This window comes from Hemiscyllium ocellatum, chromosome 1, assembly GCF_020745735.1.
Source record: "Hemiscyllium ocellatum isolate sHemOce1 chromosome 1, sHemOce1.pat.X.cur, whole genome shotgun sequence".
NCBI lineage: Eukaryota > Metazoa > Chordata > Chondrichthyes > Orectolobiformes > Hemiscylliidae > Hemiscyllium > Hemiscyllium ocellatum.
This window is the reverse complement of record NC_083401.1, coordinates 94,825,732-94,853,375: the sequence shown is the minus strand read 5'-3', so window position 1 is coordinate 94,853,375 and position 27,644 is coordinate 94,825,732. Positions and strand designations below refer to the sequence as shown.

At 41.2% G+C, this 27,644-nt stretch overlaps 1 protein-coding gene across 4 annotated transcripts in view; it reads right to left on the bottom strand.

The window, feature by feature from the left end:
• Nucleotides 1–747: 747 nt before the first annotated feature.
• Nucleotides 748–27,644, bottom strand: part of clocka (clock circadian regulator a) — a 125,719-nt gene continuing 98,822 nt past the window's right edge. For all 4 annotated transcript variants that reach the window (XM_060830747.1, XM_060830753.1, XM_060830760.1 and 1 more), the window contains exons 15-19: nucleotides 25,507–25,610; nucleotides 15,052–15,198; nucleotides 7,901–8,097; nucleotides 6,381–6,615; nucleotides 748–1,214 (exon numbers count right to left, since the gene is read on the bottom strand). In XM_060830747.1, the coding sequence (XP_060686730.1) occupies nucleotides 1,068–1,214; nucleotides 6,381–6,615; nucleotides 7,901–8,097; nucleotides 15,052–15,198; nucleotides 25,507–25,610 (830 nt within the window). In that variant the 3' untranslated portion in view covers nucleotides 748–1,067. The remainder of the gene's footprint in view (nucleotides 1,215–6,380; nucleotides 6,616–7,900; nucleotides 8,098–15,051; nucleotides 15,199–25,506; nucleotides 25,611–27,644) is intronic.

The window sequence follows — 27,644 nt, the reverse complement described above, 5'->3', positions numbered from 1 at the left end:
TTAGGAAATAATGAAAAATTAAATTAAATGTTGATGTTGATTCAATATTAAACAAATGTCTTAAGTAATACAAACCCATACAAGATCTGTATAAGAATACTGCACGTGAAATATACACAATTTCTGTAAATAAACCATTATGTTGTACAGTTTAACATAAAATGAAACATTATATTGCAGTAGTCTTGACCAATTCAGTTGCGAATTAAGATGAATGAGAAGAGAACAAGAATCTTCAGGTGTGCTGTATTCATAAAACAGAAGAGCAGCCTTTTGAATAATTTGATTAAGTTTAACACAATTTGTGCCCCATTTTATCCCAGTAGGCAATAGTAAATAAATTGACACGTTAGCACCTGAAAAAGTCAACATGTAGATGTACTGTACTTGAGTGAACGATAGACGAAAAGGCAAACTAATCTTTGCCCCTTTACACAATAAAAGTTAAAATGTTGAAACCTTACAAATAGATTACACTTTCATGCAACATAAAAATTCTCTCAACATTTCGTGGTTATTTACACAATATTTAACAGAATTTGTACAATAAAGAACACAAAATATCTTAACACATTAAACTATCCCTTCAATTCTCATTAGAATGGTTGAAAAAATGAAATACTGTAGAGATAGCAGCCCAATAAATATCATTTTCTATACAATTCAGAGAAGCAGCTTATGTTTACAAACACAATTGTCAATACATTAGTGCTTCCATTTTACTGAAATTGACAAATGTTTGTACTGTAAATAGTGGGCAGTGCAGTTTCACAGATTATAGCAGATATAACTGCTGACCACAAATCAAGTATTAAGCAGCTCATAACGATCCTTTAAATCAAAAACCTATACAGTACATCTTTTTTCTGCTGCATCAACTTGTAATAGTGATGCTCTGTAAGCATTTTATGTGCTTTTTCAACTTTGAATACACCAACTTTCTTTCAAAGTTAGCAGCTGACTTCAAAACACCACTCTTTTAATAATGAATTAACATTGCAAGACTGATTTTATATAAATCCTGTTACAGTCAATGTCTCCTGTTGCTTTTTAAAAATGATTACAGGTTACTGTGACTGTGCTTTAGAAGGATCCGATAAGCTGCGAGCCCTGTGCTGTGACAGCTGCTGATGAGTGATAGTGTTCTGTTGTAGAGGGAAAGTAGCTGATAGAATAAACTGGGTAGACTGATTACTGTGAAGCAATCTAGAGGTCTAAATTAAAAGAAAAACAAATATAATTTTACAGTTAAAACAAAGCATTTTATGTAGTAGAAACATGCAGAATTTCAATAGCAATCTGTTGAAGCAGAAAATAAGGGCCGGTTGACAATTAACAACAAATTATGATTGCAAACAAACTGACTCATTGACTAAATTATTTTTGACTGATTCATGGAGATGTACCTGCTGTAGAGGAAGGAAATGGGAAAATACCATCTAATATTCAGAAAGTCCCATAACTATATTTAGGTGAGTTTTAAAAATCAATTAGGTAAATCTAATACCTTTCAGATCATTTGTGGTACAGTGGTATAATCACTGGACGAGTAATCGAGAAGCACAAGCTCATGTTCTGGAAACATAGGTTTGAATTCCACCATGGTGAAAATTAGAATTCAATTTTAAAAAATGGTGAATGACAAATGCTGGAAAAGCCCATCAGGTACACTTATGACCTTTTAGGAATGGCATGTTAGTCTCATCAACATGCAAGTCCAGACTACATCAGTGTGATTGTCTGTTGACCACTCTCTGGGCAGTTAGAGCTAGGCAATAGATTCTGATCTAGCCAGTGGCCCCCACATCTGATAAATGAACCTTGCCAGGACTAAAGTTACCCTTCAGGTTTTCACAACACCAGTGGCAGAGTATTAATCCTATAGAGATGGTCACTGACAAGTCCTATGATTGGTATTAACTGGAGCACTCAGCAGAAACTCAACTGAATTGGAGGAACTACATTGGAAATAATCTTACAAAACAGGAAGTTATGTAAATAAATAAAATGTATTTAAAATTAAATGAAGAAAGAATTATATTAAAAATAAGGCCCTAAACGATCATCTCCTTCAAACGTTTTTCTCAGAAAGCAACACATCGTCTAAAGTGCTGGAACATCAGTAAAAATGCAGAATTAATTAAATTTGAGTCAGTATGCAAATTATTATGTTTGACAACAATTCCTTATGTGCATGTTTTAAAATGAGTGAAGTACCGGAGGGCCACTAATGTTGTGCCTTTTATTAAGAAAGGCTGTAAGAAGACCTTTAAATTTGACATCAGGGGTGGGTAAGATGTTGGAAGTGATTCTGACAGATAGGATTTACATGCATTTGGAGAAGCAAGGATTGATTTGATTGACTTTTTTGAAGAAGTAACCACAACGATTGATGAGGATAGAGCAGTAGACATTTTTAACTTGAATTTTAGTAAAGCCTTTGACAAAGTTTACATGATAGATTAATTAGTAAAGTTAGATAACATGGAATTCAGGGTGAGCCTGCTAAATAGACACAGAATTGGTTTTATGGTAACAGACAGAGTTATGGTGCTGGGTTGTTTTTCAGACCGGAAGCCTGTGACCATCGGTATTCTACAGGGATAGGTAATGGGACCACTTCGTCATTTAAATAAATGATTTAAATAAGAATTTAGGAGGCATGGTTTGTAAGTTTGCAAATGACACCAAAATAGGTGGTATAGTGGGCAGTGAAAAAGGTTATTTAAGATTATGAAGGGATCTTGATGAATTGGGTTAATGGGCTGACATTTTGGTAATAGAAACAAGGATGGGACTTATGCAATTAATGGTACGGCCCTGGGTGGTATTTTAAAACAGACAGACCTATAGGTTCAGGTACATAATTCTTTGAAATTTGCATCACAGGTAGACAGAGTGGAGTGGTTAAGAAGATGTCTTGCACGCTTACCTTCATTGCTCAGGCCTTTGTATTGGGGTTGGGAAGTCAGGGCACAGGTTGCACAGGGCATTTGGTGAGGCTTCTTCTGGAATACTGTGAACAGTTCTGGTCATCCTGTTTTAGGAAGAACACTATAGTTGGAGGGAATCCTGAGGGAAGGATGTACATGTATTTGGAAAGGCAAGGAATAATTGGGGAAAGTCAACATGGCTTGTGCGTGGGAGATCATGTCTCACAAACATGATTGAGTTTTTTTGAAGTAGTAATAAAGAGGATTGGTATGGGCAGAGCGGTAGATATGATCTACATGGACATCAGTAAGGCATTCGACAAGGTTCCCCATGGGAGACTGGTTAGCAAGGTCAGGTCTCATGGAATACAAGGAGAACTAGCCATGTGGATACAGAACTGGCTCAAAGGTAGAAGACAGAGGGTGGTGGTGGAGAGTTTTTTTTCAGACTGGAGGCCTGTGACCAGTGGAGTGCCACAAGGCTTGGTGGTGCTGGGCCCTTTTCGTCATTTATATAAATTATTTGGATGTGAGCATAAGAGGTATAGTTAGTAAGTTTGCAGATGACACCAAAATTGGAGGTGTAGTCGACAGCGAAGAGGGTTACCTCGGATTACAACAGGATCTTGATCAGATGGGCCAATGGGCTGAGAAGTGGCAGATGGAGTTTAATTCAGGTAAATGCGAGGTGCTGCATTTTGGGAAAGCAAATCTTATCAGGACTTATACACTTAATGGTACCGTTCTAGGGAGCGTTGCTGAACAAAGAGACCTTGTAGTGCAGGTTCATAGCTCCTTGAAAGTGGAGTCGCAGATAGATAGGATCATGAAGGCGGCGTTTGGTATGCTTTATTGGTCCGAGTATTGAGTACAGGAGTTGGGAGGTCATCTCGCAGCTGTACAGAACATTGGTTAGGCCACAGTTGGAATACTGCGTGCAATTCTGGTCTCCTTCCCATCGGAAAGATGCTGTGAAACTTGAAAGGGTTCAGAAAAGATTTACAAGGATGTTGCCAGGGTTGGAGGATTTCAACAATAAGGAGAGGCTGAACAAGCTAGGGCTGTTTTCCCTGAAGCATCAGAGGTTAAGGGGTGACCTTATGGAGGTTTACAAAATTATGTGAGGCCTGGATAGGGTAAATAGGCAAAGTCATTTTCCTGGGGTGGGGGAGTCCAGAACTAGACAGCAAACATTTAGGGTGAGAGGGGAAAGATATAAAAGAGATCTAAGGGTGATACTGTATGGAATGAGCTGCCAGAGGAAGTGGTGGAGGCTGGTACAATTGCAACATTTAAAAGGCATTTGGATGGGTATATGAGTAGGAAGGGTTTAGAGGGATATCGACCGGATGGTGCTGGCAGGTCGGATTAGATTGGGTTGGGATACCTGGTTGGCATGGATGGGTTGGATCATGCTTCCACACTGTACATCTCTCTGACTATTAAACTAAGTCAAAAATCACACAACAACAGGTTATAGTCCAACAGGTTTAATTGAAAGCACGCTAGCTTTCGGAGCGTCGCTCCTTCATCAGTGGTAGTGGAGGGCTCAATCCTAACACACAGAATTTATAGCAAAAATTTACAGTGTGATGTAACTGAAAGTATACATTTAAAAATTGATTGTCTGTTAAGCCTTTCATCTGTTAGAATAGTGATAGTTTCACTTCTTTCATGTGTAAATCACAAAACCTTTTTTTAAAAAAAGGTTGCATTCTCAGGTTAGCTGTTAACAATGGTGATAGCTAGACAATATGTTGAAGGTTTTATCCGTCTATGCCATGGTGTTTAGATTGATTCTAATCTAAAAAGTGAGATAACTGAGTTTTACATGAATTCATGCAGTTTTTGAGCAAAGTACAATGTAACTCTGCAAGTACAAATTCACCCCACAAAATGTGTGCGCGCATATGGGTCTTTGTCTGTCTGTATATGTGTCTATCTGGGTTGGGGGTTGTGAGTGTGAGAAAGTGTATATGTGTGTGTGTAGTGAGTGCAGAGTGTCTTAAGTCTGTGAGGGGGTTGGGACCTTGGGTTCATGTCACATTACAGGTGACCATCATTGCACTACACACACAGATACTCCTACACATGCATACTTTCTCACACACACGGGCACTCCTATACACACGGACATACATATACACAGACGCGCACACAGACACCCACACACACCCTTACTGACACACACACTCCCACATTCACACATGCACCCCCTCACAGACTTAAGACACTCTGCACTCACAACACACACACACATATTCTCACACTCTCAACCCCCAACCCAGACAGACACAGACAGACAAAGACCCACATGCGCACATATAGTTTGTGGGGTGAATTTGTACTTGCAGAGTTACATTGTACTTTGCTCAAAAACTACATGAATTCATGTAAAACTCCATTATCTCACTTTTTAGATTAGAATCAATCTAAACATCATGGCATACACAGGGGGCTAACACCTTCAACATATTGTCTAGCTATCATCATTGTTAACAGCTAACCCGAGAATGCAACTTTTTTAATAAAAAGGTTTTGTGATTTACACATGAAAGGAGTGAAACTGTCATGGTATTCTAACAGATGAAAGGCTTAACAGATAATCAATTTTTCAATGTATAATTTCAGTTACATCACACTGCAAATTTTTGCTATAAATTCTGTGTGTTAGGATTGAGCCCTCCACTACCACCTGATGAAGGAGCGACGCTCTGAAAGCTAGTGTGCTTCCAATTAAATCTGTTGGACTATAACCTGGTGTTGAGAGATTTTTAACTTTGTACACCCCAGTTCAACACAGGTATCTCCAAATCATGACTATTAAACTAGAGAGGGTTCAGAAAAGATTTACCAGAATATTGCTTGGAATGGACAGTTTGCGTGGGACCTTTTCCACTGGAGCATAGAAGTTTGAGGGGTGACCTTATTTAGATTTATAAAATCATGAAAGGTATAGATAAGGTGAACGTCAAGGGTCTTTTCCTTAGGTCAGGGGAGTTCAAAACTAGGGAGTATATTTAAGGTGAGAGGAGAAAGATTTAAAAAGGACAAGGGATCAATTTCTGTTTGCAGAGAATGATTCACGTGTGGAACAAACTGCCCGAGAAAGTAGAGATGCAGGTAGTTACAGTGTTTAAAAGACATTTGGATAAGTTTGTGAATACTAAAGGTTTGGAGGGATATGGGCCAAGGGCAGTAGGTCGGACTAATTTAGATTGGGAACATAATCAGTGTAGACTGGTTGGACCAAAAGGGTCTGTTTCAAAGCTGTATGACTCAAGTCTCTATAGCACGAAGATTGTATCAAAAGTATTGTGGTAATCATGATTGCTGAAGATGATTTTCTGGCAACATTTTATATAATAGTTTCAAATGTGATACATTAGTGGACAGGAGTGGTATTTGATTCAAATTCTAAACTTAATCTTCATCAAGTCATCATACCTGTGGACACTGCAGTAGCTGCTGGGTAGGTTTTTGAGACTGTGGTGGAACTGTGGTAGTTTCTTCATGCTGACTTTGTGTTAACGGTGAACTCTGAACATGTTGCTGCTGAGTGGTGAAAGTGGGATGGGTTGTCACCACTTGACCCATAAACATAGTTGTCGGAACCATAACTGTGCTGCACCCCATGGGAGCACTTACCAGCTTTGTCACAAGTTGCTGGCCCTTTTGAAATCTAGTGTTAGGAATAAAAAAAGTATTCAACTTTCACTGTATGTTTTCAAAACTTAAAGATGAACATGATAAAATGACTTTTTAAAATATTATTTAATTTCCCCTGCTTTGCTGCATCCTTGGGTATGATTTGAACATGGATATAATCTGGGGCAGGTGATAGCGTCAGGTACTGTCGCTGGACTAGTAATTGAGGGCCTCCAGTTGAATATTCCGGATGTAAGATTTCAAATTCCACCACGATAGATGATGAAATTCAAACTCTGTTTTAAAAAAGTCTAGAATTAAAAGCTAGTCTAATGGCAACCATGTAACCTTTGTCAATTGTCGCAAATAGCCATTTGGTTTACTAACATCTTTTAGGGAGGAAATCTGCCATTATAACTTTGTGCGGCCTACATGTTTACCAGACCCTGAGCAACGGGATTGATGCTTAACTGCCTAATAAACTATTCAGTTCAAATGCAGTTAGGGATTGACAATAAATGCTGGCCCAGCAATGATGTCCACATACCTTGAATTATTTTTTCCAAGTCACTATCATATGAGACAGGGAATGCCTGTTACCTATGTAACTGTAGTGGGTTTCACAGTTAAATCCATTCACACATGCATTATGAAGTGTCTCAATAGTGATCAAGGCTGGGAACATAGGTGATGTTTCTCCCCTGATTGATAACTCAAGATGTAGTGCACTAACAATTCTTGCATTCATTCAAATTGAGTTAATTTCATATTAAATAAGAGGATTAATCCTGAATCTTCCCAGATATACCTGCTGCACTATCCAATCAAAGGTAACTTATATCTTTACAAACATTTTATTCTTTAAAATAGTCATCGGACTTTAAAACTATTTTCTCACATCTTAACTGAGAAAAAGATTATATCCAGTATACATTATTTATAAATAATGAAAATTAAGCTTTAACATTTTTAAGAGAAATTCTATTTACCCATATACATAATACATCTTTACTACCATGTATCATGAGCAGAAAGATCCTGTGTGCCGATATGACAGCAGGAATATTGACGACTACAGATGTAAATAAGATGTCATTTAAATTGCATTTTTAAAAAAAGTCTAATACCTCAAATTATGTTTCAATTACACTAAATTGTATTAATCTTTATTTTAAAACAATAAATGCTTTTAAAAGATTCTTTGTAAAATTTCTAATACATTTTTAATCTAGTTTCCAGACAATCCATACCTTTGGAAGGGCTGGGGTCTGAGAGACAGATTTTATGCATAGACACTTCATATACAACCAGACACTTACCGGAGAAACCTGTCATGAGCAAGAGGGGTAAGTGCGCAGCTTTGGTTAGAACTTTGGAATAAGGTAGGAGTAAGCTGCCCAACATTGGCTGTTGTGGGTTGGGAATTTATCATCGTGTTATATTGGGAGGTTGTGAGAATATCCTGTCTGGAAATTGAAGTCTGTTGCCTGTGGTTAGTTTGCAAAGTCTGTTGAACCTGTAAAAGGAAAACATTCTTAATTTTTTTAAAACATTTGAAATAAAAAGGTTAGATTAAGTAATGCTGGGGGGGTAAGGGATCAAATTTAGAAAAATGTAGTGAACCACAGTAGAGACAAGGCGAGTGAGAAAGTAAAATGGGAAATGATAAACTGAAAATGACAGAAATAGAGAATACAAATCTAAGATTAAATCAACGGATAAGACTAGCAATTAAAAAGAAAGTTCAAAACTAAAACCTCTATCGTAATGCATGAAGCAGTCAAAACAAAACAGATGAACTAATACTGTAAATAGAAATAAACACAAATGATCTGATAGCCATTACAGAGACAAGGATGATACAGATTGGGACCTGAACATTGAAGGGTACATGACATTTAGGAAGGACAGGAAAGTAGGATAAGATGGAGTGGTTGGTTGTTAATAAAAGTCTATTAATAATAAAACTAACAATAAGAAGATATTAGTCCAATAGAGAGCAATGACCTACGTTGAAGAGATCTCAATATACAAGTGATTTGGATTGAGATAAGAAATGATAAAGCTACGAAGTCACAAGTAAGAATGGTGTCCAGGATACCTAATAGTCAACACATGGTAGGACAGAGTTTAAGGGAAAAAACTAATGGGAGCTTGCCAATAAGGTATGGTGATAGTCATAATAGGGCATTTTAATCTACATATTGAATGGAAAAGAAATCAGATAGATAAAGGTAGCCTAGATGAGACATTCAAAGAAAGTTTTCAGGGTAGTGTCTTAAAACAGCATGTTTGGAGTGCATCAGAAAACAGACTGTACTAGACTTGGTATGTGCAATGAAACAAGATTAAATAATCTCAATGACAGTATTCCTAGATAACACGGATCATAATATGATTGGATTTTCCATTTGATTTTAGGGGGAGAAAAAGCGGATCCTTGACTTGCATTTTAGACTTAAATCAGGGTAATTATGACAGCATGAAAGCAAGCTAGCTAAAACAAACTGGCAAATTAGCATAAGGGATAAGACATTAGCAATGCTGGGGTAGATATTTTGGGGATATTTGCAAATACAATCCAGTAAGTAAGGAAATTTTCAAGGGTATAACCTACAATCCACAGTTAGCTAAAAAAAATTTAAAGATAGTGTGTCAAACTTGAAGAAAAAGCACGTGATTAGGCAAAAATGGATGGCAGGTCAAAAGAATGTGCACAATATAAAACCCAGCAAGAATGACTAAAAGACTGATAAAGAGAGAAGGTTAGAGTATAAGAAATATTAATTCTGCAGGAAATGAGTCAGAGAATTAATGGAAAATAAAGAGATGGCAGATGAATTGAACAGGTATTTTAGAATCATACCTGTTTCTACAGCATGGAAACAGACCCTTTGGTCCAACCCGTCCATGCCGACCAGATATCCCAATCCAATCCAGTCCCACCTGCCAGCACCCAGCCTATATCCCTCCAAACCTTCCTATTCATATACCCATCCAAATGCCTCTTAAATGTTGCAATTGTACCAGCCTCCACCACTTCCTCCGGCAGCTCATTCCATACATGTACCACCCTCTGCGTGAAAAAGTTGCCCCTGAGGTCTCTTTTATATCTTCCCCTCTCACCCTTTTTGTATCAGGAATCACAGTAATCAGGAAATGGAAGGGATGGAGGACCTCAACAAAATTACCACAACTTACAAACAGGGAAGTGGTACTGAACAAATCATTGGAGCTGCAAGCTGGTGGGTTCCCAGGTACTGATATACTTCATTCTTAAAAGAGGCTGGTGAGATAGTTGTCCTGGATTCAGGGCAAGTTCCATTAGATTGTAAAATAACAATGTACCATTCTATTTAAAAAAAAGGACACAGAAAGCAGGAAACTACAGGCCAGTTAACTTGAAATCTGTTACAGGAAATATGTTAAAAGCTATTAAAGATGTTATAGAGGGGTACTTGCAAAAATTCAAAGAAAGCAGGCAGAGTCAATCTGGCGGTTTAAAATTCTAATCAATTTAACAAATTTGAAGAAGCAAAGTACAATGAGAAAGAGGACAAAAACTTTATTGTGGAATATTGAAGTTTATGGAGTAGGGGATAACATATTGGCACTAATTGAAAATTGGCTAGCTAACAGGAAACAGAATGGCACAAGTGGGTCATTTCCTGATCAGCAAGATGTGATGAGGGTTCTACCACAGGGTTCAGTGCATGACTTTGATATTTGACAATTTACGTAAATGAGTTGGATCAAGGAGCAAAGGTATTTTTATTAAAATTTGCTGATGAAGCAAAGGATGATTGGAAAATAAGTGGCTAAGAGATCAATGGACGTTGATAGGTTAAGTGAGCAGGGGAAAGTATGATATTGTCCATTTTGCCAAGTAGTATAAAACAACATACCTAAGTGGCGAGACAGTGCAAAGCTCTGAAATGCAAGGATATCTCAGTGCATGAACTGTATGGCTATTTACAGCAAATAATTAGAAAAGCTAACAGAATTATATCCAAGGGGAATGGAATATTCAAGCTGGGAGGTTATATTTCAGTTGTTGACACCAAGTCTAGTGCAAGGAATACAATAATGGTCTTCTTATTTAGGAAGGATACAATTTTTAAAAATTTATTCACTGGATGAGAGTGTCACTGGGTAAGCAAGCATTCATTGCCCATCCGTAATTAACTACAGGGCAGTTGAGAGTCAACCATGTGCCTGTGGGTCTGGAGTCACATGTAGGCCAGACCAGGTGAGGATGGTGGATTTCCTTCCCAGAAGGGAATCAGTGAGCTAGATTGGGCTTTTCTGAAAATTGACAGTGGTTTTGTGGTCATCAGTAGATTCTTAATTCCAGCTATTTGCAATTGAATTCAAATTCCACCATGTGTTGTGGCAGGATTCGAACCCGGATCCCCCGAACAATAGCTGACTTTCTGGATTAATAATCTAACACTAATACCATTAGGCCATCGCCTCTCCAATGCATTGGAAGTAGTTCATAAAAAGTTTCCTAGAGTAATTCTGGAAATAATTCTCTTTTGAGGAAAGGCTGAACAGGCTAGGCTTATATCTGTTTGAGTTTAAAAGGTAGAGAGTTGACTTGACTGTAATTTATAAGTTGCTAAAAGATCTTGACAGGGTGCATACGAAAAGAATGTTTCCTCCTAGAACTAGAAGTGACTGTTTAAAAGTAAGGGTTGCCTACTTAAGACAGAAATGAAGAGAAATCTTTTCTCCCAGAGGATCACAAGGCTTTGGAACTCTCCCTCAAAAGTATTTGGAAGCAGAGTCTTTGAATATTTTAAGACAGAGGTCCACAGATTCTTGATAAGCAAGGTGGATAAAAGGGTATCGAGGGGAGGCAGGAATGTAAGTGACTCAAGAGGCCTATTTCTAGTCCTAATTCATATGTCCATATGTTCTTTAATCATTGCATTCCATAGGGGATAGTACACTCTCAGTCCTATTAGGAAAGAAGTTCCAAGATTTTGAACCAGTAGCAGAAGTGCAATTCTAAGTCAGGATGGTGGATGGCCTTGTGAGGAACTTGAAAGTTGTGATGTTCCCATGTGTTTGCCCACCTTTGTTTTAGATCATATCAAGTTTCTAGACGATCATTGGAAATGCGCTCTTTCAGTCATGTGGAGAGTGTTCATCACTGATTGTGCCCTGTAGATGATGGACAGGTTTTAGGGAGATAGATGGTGAGTTACTCACTGCAGATTTCCAATGTTCTGAACTATTCTTATAGGCATGATCTTTCATTGGCTGGTTCAGTTCAGTTTCTTGTCAACAGTGACCTACAGGATGTTGATAGTCAGACTGGTAATGCCACGCTAAATGTCATGGGGAGCTTGTTGGATTATTTTTTGTTGAAGATGGTATTTTGACCAGTGACACAGAATTTCCTAAGCAGAAAATCATACTCATTAGTGTGTGATTGCCAATGATGAATTACCAGGTACTTGTGTTACAAAATATTACATAATCAGAACATCTGAATGCTGTTCAGGTTTTGTTACATTTGGAATGCACCAGTATCTGAGAAGTCATGAATAGTGCTGAACATTGCAGAATCATAAACAAACAAGGAGAATTTGCTGTTTGATTTCTATCTAAATTTGGGTGGGTGGAGTTCTCAATCATGAGACCCTACGCATCCACAGCTCCATGAAGTGGGCCATGGTCAGTCCACTGGCTTGTAGCAACAAGTCTGGGCAATAAGGTTAATGAGGTAAGGAGATTTAGAGAGATCTGAGCAAGCTCCTGGCATATCTTGCACAGAGCTATCCACTTACATCAGTTGAGGAGGTACTCAGTTTCTATGGATGGACCTGACATGCTAAGGGGAAATGCTTTGGGGGAGGGGGAAACAAGTGCAGCAATAGCAAGTGAGACCATGACTCTCAAATTTACTCATTGGGATAGGGACTCCAGGCTTTGTGCAAGCTAAGTACAACTGTGAATCGCAGGGGATTTTCGAGGGGGCGGGGGGGGGCAAGGATTGGGGTGACATGCTAAAAGGTATGCTGGGAAGCGTGTAATACAAAGTGGAGACACCTTGGTTTCAAGAGAAGGAGCTAGTGAATGATCGCACCAGGATTGGTCATCTCATATGCCAGAGTCTGGCTAGGAAGGGTAGACAAGTGAAGGTGCAAATAGACAGGTTGCATGGGGACTTCGAGAAATGGGGTGAACAATATGGATTACTAGTGAGGGGATGTGGATATTTGAGGTCTCACTGGCATGGATAGGATGAGTTTGGAAGCCACTGGAAAAAGGAGCTTTGTCACCTAATATTGTGCTGGAGCTTGAAAATGTGCAATGGAAAGAAAGTTACACAGTGAGAAGGGTTACTGACTTGCCTCTGAGGGAGATGGCTGCAGCACATGCCCAAAGGGCTTTTGAATGAAACAACATTTATCACAGATCCAAAGGTAAAACAGTTTCCCTACTCTCCGGCATTTTCACTGCTGGACAACTCTTTGACATTTACAATTTTGCTCATAGAGCGAGCCAATCATTAGGGATGTTGAAGGATAGTCAAAGGTTACACCAGGACCCAATGCAATGTGCACACATTATTCCTCCTGAATGTGTAGATAGTGCAGTAGTCTTGCAGATCATTATCCAGCAAGTATCAGGCTGAATGATGGGAAAGTGCATTTAGTGTCTACACAGCTGGTTCCCATCCCCCAGGATCTGCAAGATCCTATCAGAGAAATGTAATAACATCTTTCTCTGACATCTTGTGCACACATTCTTAATTAAACAGGGAAGCTCTGGAATGCCAGTGCCTGTATGGGGACATAGATTTAATGCTGATGCATGTGCAAGAGACTTCAGTCTTTAACTGACTATCTGCTGACTGATGAGTTGTCAAGGGAATAGCATGTTCTTATGAAAATGCTATCAAGACCAGGAATTGATAAAAGCTGTTAAGTCAGATCTGTAGATGTGATGGAGAAGGGAACTCTCTTGGTATCTGCATGATAAATGATGTGGAAATTGGATGTGAAAGATAACATGGAGCAGGATGACACAGGTAAATAAGGAGGAAAGTTTGGTTAAAAAAAAAGGATAAGAAAACCTGCAAGGCATTGTGGCAACAACCCTCCCAAAAAAAATTACTTAATTCTGATTTAGCCAAAAAAATGTTTGATTCAGCCCCATATATTTCAATCTACAGAAATAAAATGTTCATTAGCAATCTACATAATCAAGCTTCCTTGCTGGATGTGATCTAACTTATACAAATAACTTCTCACAACTACAACCACCTTGGGAAAAGGAAGTTTCTGCTCTGCAAATGCTTACTCAATCCAAAGTTAAAACATTGAAGACTGCCTCAGTTCAGGAGTCCTTCCACTTCATTCTGTAGATTATGTGGTTTACAAGTCTTGCAACATTTTTTTTTGCAACGTTTACAAGCGAGTAATCTATAACCAGTGAGGTTCCACAGGGATGAGTCCTGGGACCATAATTATTTCCAACATTTATTCATGACTTAGAAGAAAGAAGCAAATGTAGTACAGCCAAAATTGCAGTTGACACAAAAATAGGTGGAAAGACAACTTATGAAAGGGATACAAACAGTTTACAAAAATATATTGCTAGATTAAGTAAGTAGGCAAAAAGTTGACAAATGGAATATATGTGGCAAAATGTGAAGTTGTTCATTTTCAAAGCAAGAGCATAAGATAGAGATGTACCACTTTTCAGGTGTGTTCTCAGACAAGCTTCCTTCAAGTTGTAAAAATTAACTAAGGTTCCTTCCTGCTCCTTACAACACTTCAGTGACAGCTTGTTAAGGCTGAATTGTGATGAAAAATATCAGTTTTGGTGTTGTATTATCTGTGGACCAACAAAACACCTCAGTCTCTATTCAGATTCTAAAATCAGAGCATACAGTTGAGTCATGAACTGAAAATATGCTTTATGCATATGGGACTCTAAGTTGTCAAAACTCCCAATTTCAGCATAGGAGGTTCAATGGAAGGTCAAGAGGGGGACATGGTGGAGTAGAAGTAAATATCACTAATGCCTTGGAAAAGCAGGTTCAAAATACATCACAATAAATGGTGAAATTTAATTTCATGTAATAATTATGAAATAGAAAACTAGTCTCAGTAATAGTGCCTATCAAACTAGTGTTAATTGATGTAAAAACTCAACTATCCACAATTGTTCTTTAGGAATCTATTGTTCTTACTTTGTTTGGCATACACATGCCTCTTGATGCATACTAATGTGGTCCACTCTTAAGCTTCTCCTGATCATATCTATCAGTCACTCAGTGCAATTAGAAATGAATGAAATGTTGGAATGCCAATGATGCCCATCACATAAAAAACCCTCACACTGAGGTACAGAAATTATCTAGCATCAAGTTATGATATATTGGGATGAGTGACCCAACCTTCACCATAAAAAAGTTCTACTTAATTATCATCTGTGCTGTTTGACCTACCTGAAGCCCCTGTCCTTGGACAAGGTGAAGTTGCTGTTGGATTTTCCGAAGTTCTTCTTGCTGACGCTGAATATTTGCTTCCAAAATCTGTGTCCTCTGTTCTAACTGCTCCTTTAGGTGTTGCATGGCCCCTAGCTGTACTGAGAACTGAGACATAACATGCCATTTTATATGCACTAAGTCAAGCAACTCAGGTTATATATTTCTAAGTACTTATAGTAAACATACTTGATGTATCAAAAGTTACAAACATTTCAGAACTTTCTAGATGGCTGAGTACGAACAGTGAGAAAGAAGAACGTTATATTTATTACGATTTAAACTATGTCAGTCATTTCAGTTCGCATTTTCACTCTTTACATGGCCGGTCCAGAGGAGGTTCAAAGGGCAGAATTAAAAATTAAACTAGTGCTTGAGAGTAGGTTGTGTAGGAAAGTAAAAGGAAAATCAGTAGTTCTTCATTTACACTCCACCAGTCAACAATGATGGGAAAAAAAAATTGTGGAAGTTTCTTTCACTCACAGGACATATCACAAGAATACTAATTCTTGGGAAAACTAACATTTATCGTGAGAGACTGTACAATGCTGACTGAAATAGACTCTGATTGGTAGAAGCATTGACAGGGAGATTGCACTCATTAACGTTGAGCTACAGTTAACCTGTTTCAACTTTAAACTCAGCTGGGTGACTCTGATTAGACTGACTACTGAAGGGATATGCTGTTTGATATACCAACACTAAACAAATTATATTGCTGGTGTATTGCCAGTATGAAAGCTGGGGTCCCAAAGACTGTATGCATCTTGCTTATTCTTTTCAAAACTTGCCATACAGTGTTCATCATTAAATGTGATTCTGTAATTGAACAACATTTGCTGGATAATTGAGTGTGCAAAGCATTATGCAGATAACCAATTTAGGATTGTCAGTTATGCTCACATTTGCATGCCTGAGAACAACTTCACCTGATGAAGCAGCAGCGCTTCAAAAGTCTGAGATGTCAAATAAACCTATTGAACTATAACCTGGTGTTGTATGACTTCTGACCTCGAGAGAGTCAGCAACAGAGTCAGAGATATACAGCACGGAAACAGACCCTTCAGTCCAAGTTGCCCATGCCAACCAGATATCTTAAAATGATTAGTCCCATTTGCGAGTATTTGGCCTGTGTCCCTCTAAACTGTTATATTCATATACCCATTCATATTCCTTTTAAATGTTGTAATTGTACCAACTGCCATAACTTCTGGCAGCTCATTCCATTCATGCACCACCCTGTGTGTGAAAAGGTTGCCCTTTAGGTCTCTTATTAAATTTTCCTCTCACACCTTAAACCTCTGGTTCTGGAAGTCCCCATCCTGGGGAGAAGACCGTGTCTATTTACCGCATTCATGCCTCTCAATTTTATAAACCTCTATAAGATCACCTCAGCCTCCAACACTCCAGGAAAAATAGCCCCAGCCTATTCAGCCTCTCTTTATAGCTCAAACCCTCAAAACCTTGGGAACATTCCTGTATTTGGAGATGCCGGTGTTGGACTGGGGTGTACAAAGTTAAAAATCACACATTAGGTTATAGTCCAACAGGTTTAATTGGAAGCACTGGCTTTCGGAGCACTGCTCCTTCATCTGCCACAACCACTAACCATACCTCCTATGTTCATATCCAAATCATTTATATAATGACAAAAAGTAGTGGACCCAGTACAGTACTAGTCACAGGGCTCCAGTCTAAAAAGCATACTCTACCACCACTCCGTCTTCTACCTTCAAACTACCCTTTTGCTCAAATGGCTAGTTCTCGTGTTCCATATGATCTAACCTTGCTAACCAGCCTACCATGAGGAACTTTGTTGAATGCATATAGTCCGTATAGTTCACCTTAGAAAATCCCAGATGACATCCTTCTTCCAAGATCGCAATTTCCCTTCCCTCCACCACACCTCCTCTACTTCCCGCACCACCGCCCTTGAACCCCACCCGTCCCAATGCAACAAGGACAGAATTCCCTGGTCCTCATCTTCCAACTCATTAACCTCCGCATACATCGCATCATCCTCTGCCACTTCCGCCACCCTCAAACAGACCCCATCACCAGAGACATATTTCCTTCCCCACCCCTATCAGAGATCATGGAGAGACCATTACCTCCTCGACTCCCTCGTCAGGTCCATGCCCCCCGCCCCACCCGCTCAAACCCCATTCTCAGTACCTTCCCCTGCCACCGCAGGAAGTGCAAAACCTATGCCCACACCACTCCCCTCACCTCCATCCAAGGCCCCAAAGGATCCTTCCACATCCAATAGAAATTTACCTGTATCACCACCAATATCATCTACTGTATCTGCTGCACCCGATGTGGTCTCCTCTACATCGGGGAAACAGGATGCCTACTTGCAGATTGTTTCAGAGAACATCTCTGGGACACCTGCACTAATCAACCCCACCGTCCCATGGCTGAACATTTCAACTCCTCGTCCCACTCTACCAAGGTCATGCAGGTCCTGGGCTTCCTCTATTGCCAAAATGTACCCACCCGACGCCTGGAGGAAGAACGTCTCATATTTCGCCTTGGGACCCTGCAACCACATGGGATCATTGTGGATTTCAACAGTTTCCTCATTTCCCCTCCCCCAACATTATTCCAGTCCCAAGCCACCAACTTGGCACCGCCATCCTGACCTGTTCATCACCTTTCCCATCTATCCGCTCCACCCTCCGCTCTGATGTTTCACTTTCTCCCCCACCTTCAACTACCTATTGCTTTCTCAGCTACCTTCTCCCTCAAACCCACTCCGCAAGTCTCATTCCTAATAAAGGACATATGCCCGAAATGTCGATTCTCTTGCTCCTTGGATACTGCCTGACCTGCTGTGCTTTTCAAGCACCACACTCTCAACTCTGATCTCCAACATCTGCAGTCCTCATTTTCTCCTCCCTGACGTCCATCTAGATCAGGCCCACCACTCTGCCATTAATCCTCTTCGTCACTTCTTCAAACACTCAATCAAGTTAGTGAGACATGATCTCCTATGCACAAAGCCACGTTGACAATCCCTAATTGAAGTTAAAAATCACAACACCAGGTTATAGTCCAACAGGTCTATTTGGAAGCACTAGCTTCGGAGCACTGCTCCTTCATTAGGTGGTTGTGGAGAATAAGATGGTAAGACACAGAATTTATAGCAAAAGTTTACAGTGTGATGTAATGGAAATTATTTATTGAAAGAGGCCTGGATTATTTCTTTTGTATGTAAATTGCAAAACTTTTTTAAAAAGTTACCTTCTCAAGTGCACTTTAATAATTGATGTCACGTTGGCCCAGATAAGGCATCGAAGGTGTTAACTCCCTGTGAGGCTGTCTATGCCACAATGGTCAGACTGATTCTAATCTAAAAAACAGATTTACAGAATCTTACATGGATTCATGTTTTTTGAACAAAGTAAAATGTAATTCTGCAAGTACAAATTCACTCCACAAACGTGTGTGTGTGTGTGTGTGTGTCTGTCTGTGTGTGTGGGGGGGGGGGGGGGGGGGGGTGGATATGAATGTCTGTGAGAGGGTGTGTATGTGTGAGTGTAAAGGTGTTTAAGTCTGAGAGTGTGTGTGTATGGGAGTGCATGTGGAGTGAGTGGAGAGTGAGAGTGAGAGAGAGTGTGTGTGAGAGAAAGAGAGTGTGTGTGTGTGTGTGTGTGTGTGTGTGTGTGTGTGTGTGTGTGTGTGTGTGTGTGAGAGAGAGAGAGAGAGAGAGAGAGTGTGAGAGAGAGAAAAAGTGTGTGTGAGAGAGAGAGAGAGTGAGAGTGAGAGAGTGAGTGTAAAATGGGGTCACCTGTAGTGTGACATGAACACAAGGTTCCAGCTGAGGCCATTGCCATGGGTACCGAACTTGGTTATCAGCCTCTGCACACACACACACACACACACACACACACACACACACACACACTCTCTCTCACATACTTAAACATCTTTATACTCACACACATACACACGCCCCCTCACAGACACTCATAACCCCCCCCAAAACCCCCCCCACCAAAGTTTGTGGGATGAATTTGCACTTGCAGAATTACATTTTACTTTGCTCAAATATGGATTCATGCAATATAAGATTCTGTAAATCAATTTTTTAGATTAGAATCAGTCTGACCATTGTGGCATAGACAGCCTCACAGGGAGCTAACACCTTCAATACCTTATCTGGGCCGACATGACACCAATTGTTAAAGTGCACTTGAGAATGTTACTTTTTAAAAAAGTTTTGTGACTTACATATGAAAGAAAAAATCCGGGTCTTTTTCAATAAATAATTTCAGTTACATCACACTGTAAACTTTTGCTATCTTACAATCTTATTCTCCACAATCACCTGATGAAAGAGCAGCACTCCGAAAGCTAGTGCTTCCAAATAAACCTGTCGGAATATAACCTGGTGTTGTGCAATTATTAACTTTGTACACCCCAGTCCAACACCGGTGTCTCCAAATCATTAGATTAGACTGGTACTGGAAAAGCACAGCAGTTCAGGCAGCATCCAAGGAGCAGGAAAATCGACATTTCATACAAACAGGAACCCCGCCCACCTTCCGAGGACCCGTTCGCCCGTCTCCAACACACTCCATCCATCTGGACACCCCATGCTGGTCTTTTACCCGCCCTCGACCTCTTCATTTCCAACTGCCACCGGGACATTAACCGCCTCAACCTGTCTACCCCCCCTCCCCCACTCCAACCTCTCACCCTCACAACATGCAGCCTTCCACTCCCTCTGCTCCAATTCCGTCCTCACCATCAAGCCAGCGGATAAAGAGAGTGCAGTGGTAGTCTGGCGCATTGACCTCTACACCGCTGACGCCAGACGCCAACTCGAATACACCTCCTCCTACCGCCCCCATCATCAAGTCATCATCTCACAGACCATACAGAACCTCATCACCTCAGGAGATCTCCCACCTACAGCTTCCAACCTCAGAGTCTGGGAACCCTGCACTGCCCGATTCTACCTCCTTCCCAAGATCCACAAGCCTGACCACCCTGGCCGACCCATTGCCTCAGCATGCTCCTGCCCACTGAACTCGACACTGTCCTATCCCCCCTAGTTCAGGAACTCACCACATACGTTCGAGACACCACCCATGCCTTCCACCTCCTCCAAGTCTTCCATTTTCCCGGCCCCCAACGCCTCATCTTCACATGGATATCCAATCCCTCTACGCCTCCAACCGCTATGACCAGGGCCACTCAGCCCTCTGTTTTTACCTCTCCCGACATCCCCAACAGTACCTTTCCACTGACACACTCATTCGTTTGGCCGAACTGGTCCTCGCTCTTAACAATTTCTCCTTCAAATCCTCCCACTTCCTCCAGACCAAAGGGGTAGCCATGGGCACCCGTATGGGCCCCAGCTATGCCTGTCTCTTTGTTGGCTACGTAGAACAGTTGATCTTCCGTAGTTACACCAGCACCACTCCCCACCTCTTCCACCACTACATCGATGACTGCATCGGTGTCACCTCGTGCTCCCGCGAGGAGGTTGAGCAATTCATCAACTTCACCAACACATTCCACCCTGACCTTAAATTTACCTGGACTATCTCTGACACCTCCCTCCCCTTCTTGGACCTCTCCATCTCCATTAATGACGACCGACTTGAGACGGACATCTTTTACAAACCTCCCACAGCTACCTGGATTACACCTCTTCCCATCCTACCTCCTGCAAAAATGCCATCCTGTATTCCCAATTCCTCCGCCTCTGCTGTATCTGCTCCCAGGAGGACCATTTCCACCGCAGAACACACCAGAAGGGCTCCTTCTTTAGAGACTGCAATTTCCCTTCCCACGTGGTTAGAGATGCTCTCCAATGCATCTCGTCCACATCCCGCATTTCCGCCCTCAGACCCCACCCTTCCAACCATAACATGGACAGAATCCCCTGGTGCTCAGCTTCCACCCTACCAACCTTCGCATAAACCAAATCATCCGATGACATTTCTGCCACCTCCAACTGGACCCCACAACCAGGAATATATTTACCTCCCCACCTCTTTCCACCTTCCGCAAAGACCGTTCCCTCCGTGACTACCTGGTCAGGTCCATGCCTCCCAACAACCCACCCTCCCGTCCTGGCACCTTCCCCTGCCACTGCAGGAATTGCAAAACCTGCGCCCACACCTCCTCCCTTACCTCCATCCAAGGCCCCAAAGGAGCCTTCCACATCCAAAGTTTTACCTGCACATCCACCAATATCACTTATTGTACCCGTTGCTCTCGATGCGGTCTCCTCTTCATTGGGGAGACTGGACGCCTCCTAGCGGAGCGCTTTAGGGAACGTCTCTGGGACACCTGCACCAATCAACCAACATTTCAACTCCCCCTCCCACTCTGCCGAAGACATGGAGGTCCTGGGCCTCCTTCACCGCTGCTCCCTCACCACCCGACGCCTGGAGGAAGAACGCCTCATCTTCCACCTCGGAACACTTCAACCCCAGGGCATCAATGTGGATTTCACCAGTTTCCTCATTTCCCCTTCCCCCACCTCACCCCCGTTCCAAAGTTCCAGCTCAGCACTGTCCCCATGACTTATTCTTACCTGCCTATCTTCCTTTCTACCTATCCACTCCACCCTCCTCTCTGATCTATCACCCTTATTCCCAACCCCATTCATCCACTGTACTCTACGCTACTTTCTCCCCATCCCCACCCTCGTCTCATTTATCTCTCCACCCTACAGGGACTCTGCCTCTATTCCTGAAGGGCTTTTGCACAAAACGTTGATTTTCCTGCTCCTCGGATGCTGCCTGAACTGCTGTGCTTTTCCAGCACCACTCTAATCTAGAATCTGGTTTCCAGCATCTGCAGTCCTTGTTTTTACCTCCACATCATTATCCCTACTCAGTCCTTGCCTTTCCAAATACATGTAAATCCTCTCCCTCAGGATTCCCTCCCACAACTTGCCCACCATTGATGTCAGGCTCACTGATCGAGAGTTTACTGGCCTTTCCTTACCACCTTCCTAAAATAGTGGATCCACATGAGCCAACTTCCAGACTTCCAGCACCTCACGTGTGGCTGTCAATGGTACAAATATTTCAACAAGGGGTCCAGCAATCACTTCACTAGCTTCCCAGAGAGTTTTAGGGTGCACCTGATCAGGTCCCAGGAATTTATATACCTTAATGTGTTTTAAGACATCCAGCACTTCCTTCTCTGTAATACTGACATTTTTCAAGCTGTCGCTGTTTATTTCCCCATGTTCTCTATCTTTCATATTTTTCTCCATAGTAAACACTGATGCAAAATACTCATAGTATCTTCCCCATCTCTTGCAGTTCCACATAGGCGGCCTTGCTGATCTTTAAGGGGCACCATTCTCTCCCTAGTTACCCTTTTGTCCTTAATGTATTTATAAAACTCCTTTGGATTCTCCTTAACTCTATTTGCTAGAGCTATCACTCCTGTAGTACCATCCAAATAAAGTGACCACCCCTTTCATATTTCTCAGTTCCACCCAAATAACTTCCCTGACGTATTCCTAGGAATATGCTCCCTAAGTACAGCCACAATTTTATGCCTACTCAAAAATGCCACTCCCCCTCCTCTCTTGCCCCCCTTTCTAAACTTCCTATATAGCATATATACCTTGGAACATTAACTTGCCATTCCTGAGCCATGTGTCTCTATTTGCTATGATATCCCAGTCCCATGTCCAAACCATGAGTTGAGTTAATCTGCCTTATTTGTTAGGCTGAAAATGTGTTGCTTGAAAAGTGCATCAGGTCAGGCAGCATCCAAGGAACAGGAGATTCGACGTTTCGGGCATAAGCCCTTCTTCAGGAATGTTAGGCTTTATTTGTTAGGCCTCATGCATTGAAACAAATGCAGTTTAATCAGTCCTACCTCGTTCACTGTTTTGTGCCTGCCTGCCCTGACTATTTCACTTGCTCCTTTTCCTAAATATACCAGTCTCAGAATGATCTCTTTCCTCACTATTGCCCTGGGTCCCACCAACACCTCCCCCCATCCCACCCTTACTAGTTTAAATCTTCCTGAACAGCTCTAGCAAATCTTCCCACCCGTATATTAGTCCCTTTCCAATTCAGGTACAATCCATCCTTCTTATCCAAGTTATTTCTACCCTAGAAGACATTCCAATGATCCAAGAATAAAAATCACCCTCACCTGCACCAGTTCCTCAGCGACACATTTATCTGCTCAATCCTCCTAATCCTATCCTTCACAAGCTTGTGGCACTAGACGTAATCTAGATATTACTACCCTTGAAGACCTCCTTCGTAAATTTCTCCCTAACTTCCTATATTCTCTTTTCAGAATCGCATCCTTTTCTCTTCCTATGTCATTAGTTCCAATGTATACAACTACCTCCTGCTGTCCCTCTCCTTTTTCAGAATATCCTGCACCCTCTCCAAGATATCCTTGATCCTGGCACAAGGGAGGCAACACACCATTCTGATGTCTTGCTGTTGACTGTGGAAATGTTTGTCTGTGTCTGTGACCAGAGAGTTCCCTATCACAATTGATCACTTGAAACCTGACGTACCCTCGTTACAGCAGTCAGTCTCAGTACCAGAAATCTGGCACTCAGTGCTACATTGCCCCAAGAGACCATCACCCTTTGCATTTTCCGAAACAGCATTGCTAGGGATGAGGGTAGCCACAGGAAACTCCTGCATGATTTGCCTCCCTCTCCTATCTTTCCTGGAGGTAATCCATCCACCTTTCTGCAACTGCTATGTATCACACCTCATAGCTCCTGCAAATTCCTTATCACCTCTAACTGCTGCTGCAAATGAACCTTGTAATCCAATAGAATTTGCAATCAAACATACTTCCTCCAGACATAATCTTCATGACATGGAAACTCTCCATCAGGAAGTGGACATCACTCTAATAAAGTCCCCTTTACAATTTACAGACCCAGAAAATAGCAGTCTTACTGCTCTAAAAACACTGCTCCAGGCTAATTTAATATTTATGATTTTATATATTTAAAGTTCAATCAAGAAACAGATCTCAATAAAAAATATAAATCAAAAAAGAACCCATTCTACCCTATTGTAGATTTACCAAAAAATGTTAGTGTACACTTTAGGACTAGCCACTTAGCTGCTCCTCTATTCTGAGCTCTCCCACACAGATTTCTTCAAGGTCAGCTGTGAATTATGCTTCAAGAATGTAGTGCTGGAAAAGCACAGCAGGTCAAGCAGCGTCCAAGAAGCAGGAAAATCGACATTTCAGGCAAAAAGCTGGGAGCTCTGGGGGCTGGAGAGATAAATGGGAGGGGTGTGGGATTGGAGGGGGGAAGGTAGCCGAGTGCAATAGATGAATGGATATGGGGTTAAGGTGATAGGTCGGAGGGGAAGGTGGAGCGGATAGGTGGGAAGTAAGATTGACAGATGGGACGTCATGAAGACGGTGCTGAGCTGGAAGGTTAGAACTAGGGTAAGGTGGGGGGGGGGGGGGGGGGGGGGGGCAGGAGGGGAAAACGGGGGAAATCCACATTGATGACATGGGGTTGAAGGGTCCCGAGGCGGAAGAGGAGGCATTCCTCCTCCAGGCGGGTGGTTAAGGAGTGGCGATGGAAGAGGCCCAGGGCCTGTATGCCCTCGGCAGAGCAGGAGGGGGATTTGAAGTGTTCGGCCACGGGACAGTGGGGTTGATTGGTGCGGGTGTCCTGGAGACGTTCTCTGAAGCGCTCTGCGAGTAGGCATCCTGTTTCGCCAATGTAGAGAAGACTGCATTGGGAGTGATGGATACAGTAAATGACAATGTGTGGAAGTACAGGTGAAACTTTGATGGATGTGGAAGGCTCCTTTGGGGCCTTGGACAGATGTGAGCGGGAAGCTGTTTATTTTTCTTAGATGAACTCCGATGTCCAGAGATACTGGAAATCAAACAGCAGAGGCAGAAAGCTGTGCAGATTCACTGCTGGGTCACTGCTATGCAGGAACATCACAGACCCAATTTTGTTTAACCAAAAGGTCTTGTGTTGTCACGATCTTAGGGATTACCTGTTTAGGTTCCTGCTCCTCTTCTCTCAAAAGGAGTTGAAAGAGTTACATAATTTTGGAACATCAGGCATTCTCCTCAGATTAACTACTGAGAATCTCCTAGACTGGCGTCCCACTTATTTTAAAATTTAAATCACAGTATTAGTCCTACAACACCCAAATTTTTAAAAATATTTTCATTAGGGCCCATGTTCCTTTCATATTTGGTTGAGCTGTGTGAGGATTCATTTTACAACATAGTTTTGTCGTTTTGAAATGTGCCTGATTTGAAAATCGACTGCTGTGGGGCATAAGCAAGTGAAGAAAAATCAACCATATAATAGTGATATTAAAAAAAAAGAGACTTACAGAGGTCTTGAAAAGCTTTCTAATGTTCCATCAAGAAAGAAATGTTTTATTTTTAAAAAATTTTCAATCTTACCTGGCTGCTCAGTGATGCTCTTCTTTGGGTGGTTATTTCATGACCATATATTATTTTCGGTAGTGGAGGCGTGCTTGTATCAGTAAGTTGGTTTGTGGGTGTTGCTGTTAAAATTATAAAATTAAAAGCATTCAGAATCAAAAAAGAAGACACAAGCAGAATGATTTAATGGTTCAAAAATTAGTACTCATGAGTAAAGCATATCAAAGAAACACAATTAAAATCTTTTTTCTATTGTTTTCATTGAGAAAAATAAATCAATGAATTTTTTGGTAGATTTTTCATTGTCAAAAATATTAACAGATCTCTGGACCATCACTTACAAGGGAGATAAAGGATATTGTCATGACCCTAGCCAGAATCGGGGTTGGAAAGGTGTTCATGAAGAGTGAAAACATAGGGAAATTAGCCTATTTAAATGAAGTTATGGCTCATCTGTACCTTGAATTCTGTTTACCAACTGTTGCTCCATAATTGCTCTAATTAACAAAAACCAATATAATGTAGTTTTATTTTTTTCAACTAAGCTGCAAAAGGTTTTTTGAGGTACAATGATTGAAATTTCTATTAATATTTGTGTGAGGGCACTTATTTCTGGCTACACTACTGAATAGCTTATTTCTAAATTTTGAGCACCTTGTTCTGGACCCTGCTATCTCAGGAAATAGTTTCACTTTTTTTCACCTTTTAGTTCCTCAACTAGACTACCTCTTAACTCTTCTTCATTTATGGAAATACAGGTCTAGTCCTTGAAAACCTTGATTTCCCAAATTTGATTTAAAACAAGAAATTATTTTTACATTAATAGCACTATTCTTAATAGGTCCCAAAACATTTTAAACACAACAAACTGTAATTTTTAAATGTACTAACAATTATAGAAATGTACAGCACAGAAACAGATCCTTCGGTCCATCCAATCCATACCGACCAGATATCCCAACCCAATCTAGTCCCACCTGCCAGCACACGGCCCATATCCCTCCAGTTCATATACCCATCCAAATGCCTCTTTAATGTTGCAATTGTACCAGCCTCCACCACTTCCTCTTGCAGCTCATTCCATACACATACCACCCTCTCTATGTGAAAACGTTGCCCCTTAGGTCTCTTTTATATCTTTCCCATCTCATCCTAAATTTATGCCCTCTAGTTCTGGACTCCCGACCCCAGGGAAAATACTTTGTCTATTATCTTATCCATGCCCCTCATAATTCTGTAAACCTCTATAAGGTCACCCCTCAGCCTCCGACACTCAGGGAAAACAGCCCCAGCCTGTTCAGCCTCTCCCTATCGCTCAAATCCTCCAATCCTGGCAACATCCTTGTAAATCTTTTCTGAACTCTTTCAAGTTTCACAACATCTTTCCGATAGGAAGGAGACCAGAACTGCACGCAATATTCCAACAGTGACCTGTACAATATCCTGTACAGCTGTAACATGACCACCCAATTCCTGTATTCAATACTCTGACCAATAAAGGAACACATACCAAATGCCTTCTTCACTATCCTATCTACCTGCAACTCCACTTTCAAAGGAGCTATGAACCTGCACTCCAAGGTCTCTTTGTTCAGCAACACTCCCTAGGACCTTATCATTAAATGTTTAAGTCCTGCTAAGATTTGCTTGCCCTAAATGCAGCTCATCGCATTTATCTGAATTAAACTCCATCTGCCACTTCTCAGCCCATTGGCCAATGTGATCAATATCCTGTTGTAATCTGAAGTAACCTTCTTCGCTGTCCACTACACCTCCAATTTTGGTGTCATCTGCAAACTTACTAACTGTACCTCTTATGCTCGCATCCAAATCATTTGTATAAATGACAAAAAGTAGTGGACCCATCCTTGTGGCACTCCACTGGCCACAGGCCTCCAGTCTGAAAAACAACCCTCCACCACCACCTTCTGTCTTCTACCTTTGAGCCAGTTCAGTATCCAAATGGCTAGTTCTCCCTTTATTCCATGAGATCTAACTTTGCTAACCAGTCTCCCATGGGGAACCTTGTCAAACGCCTTATTGAAGTCCATATAGATCACATCTACCACTCTGCCCTCATCAATCCTCTTTGTTACTTATTCAAAAAACTCAATCAAGTTTGTGACACACGATTTCCCAAGCACAAAGTCATGTTG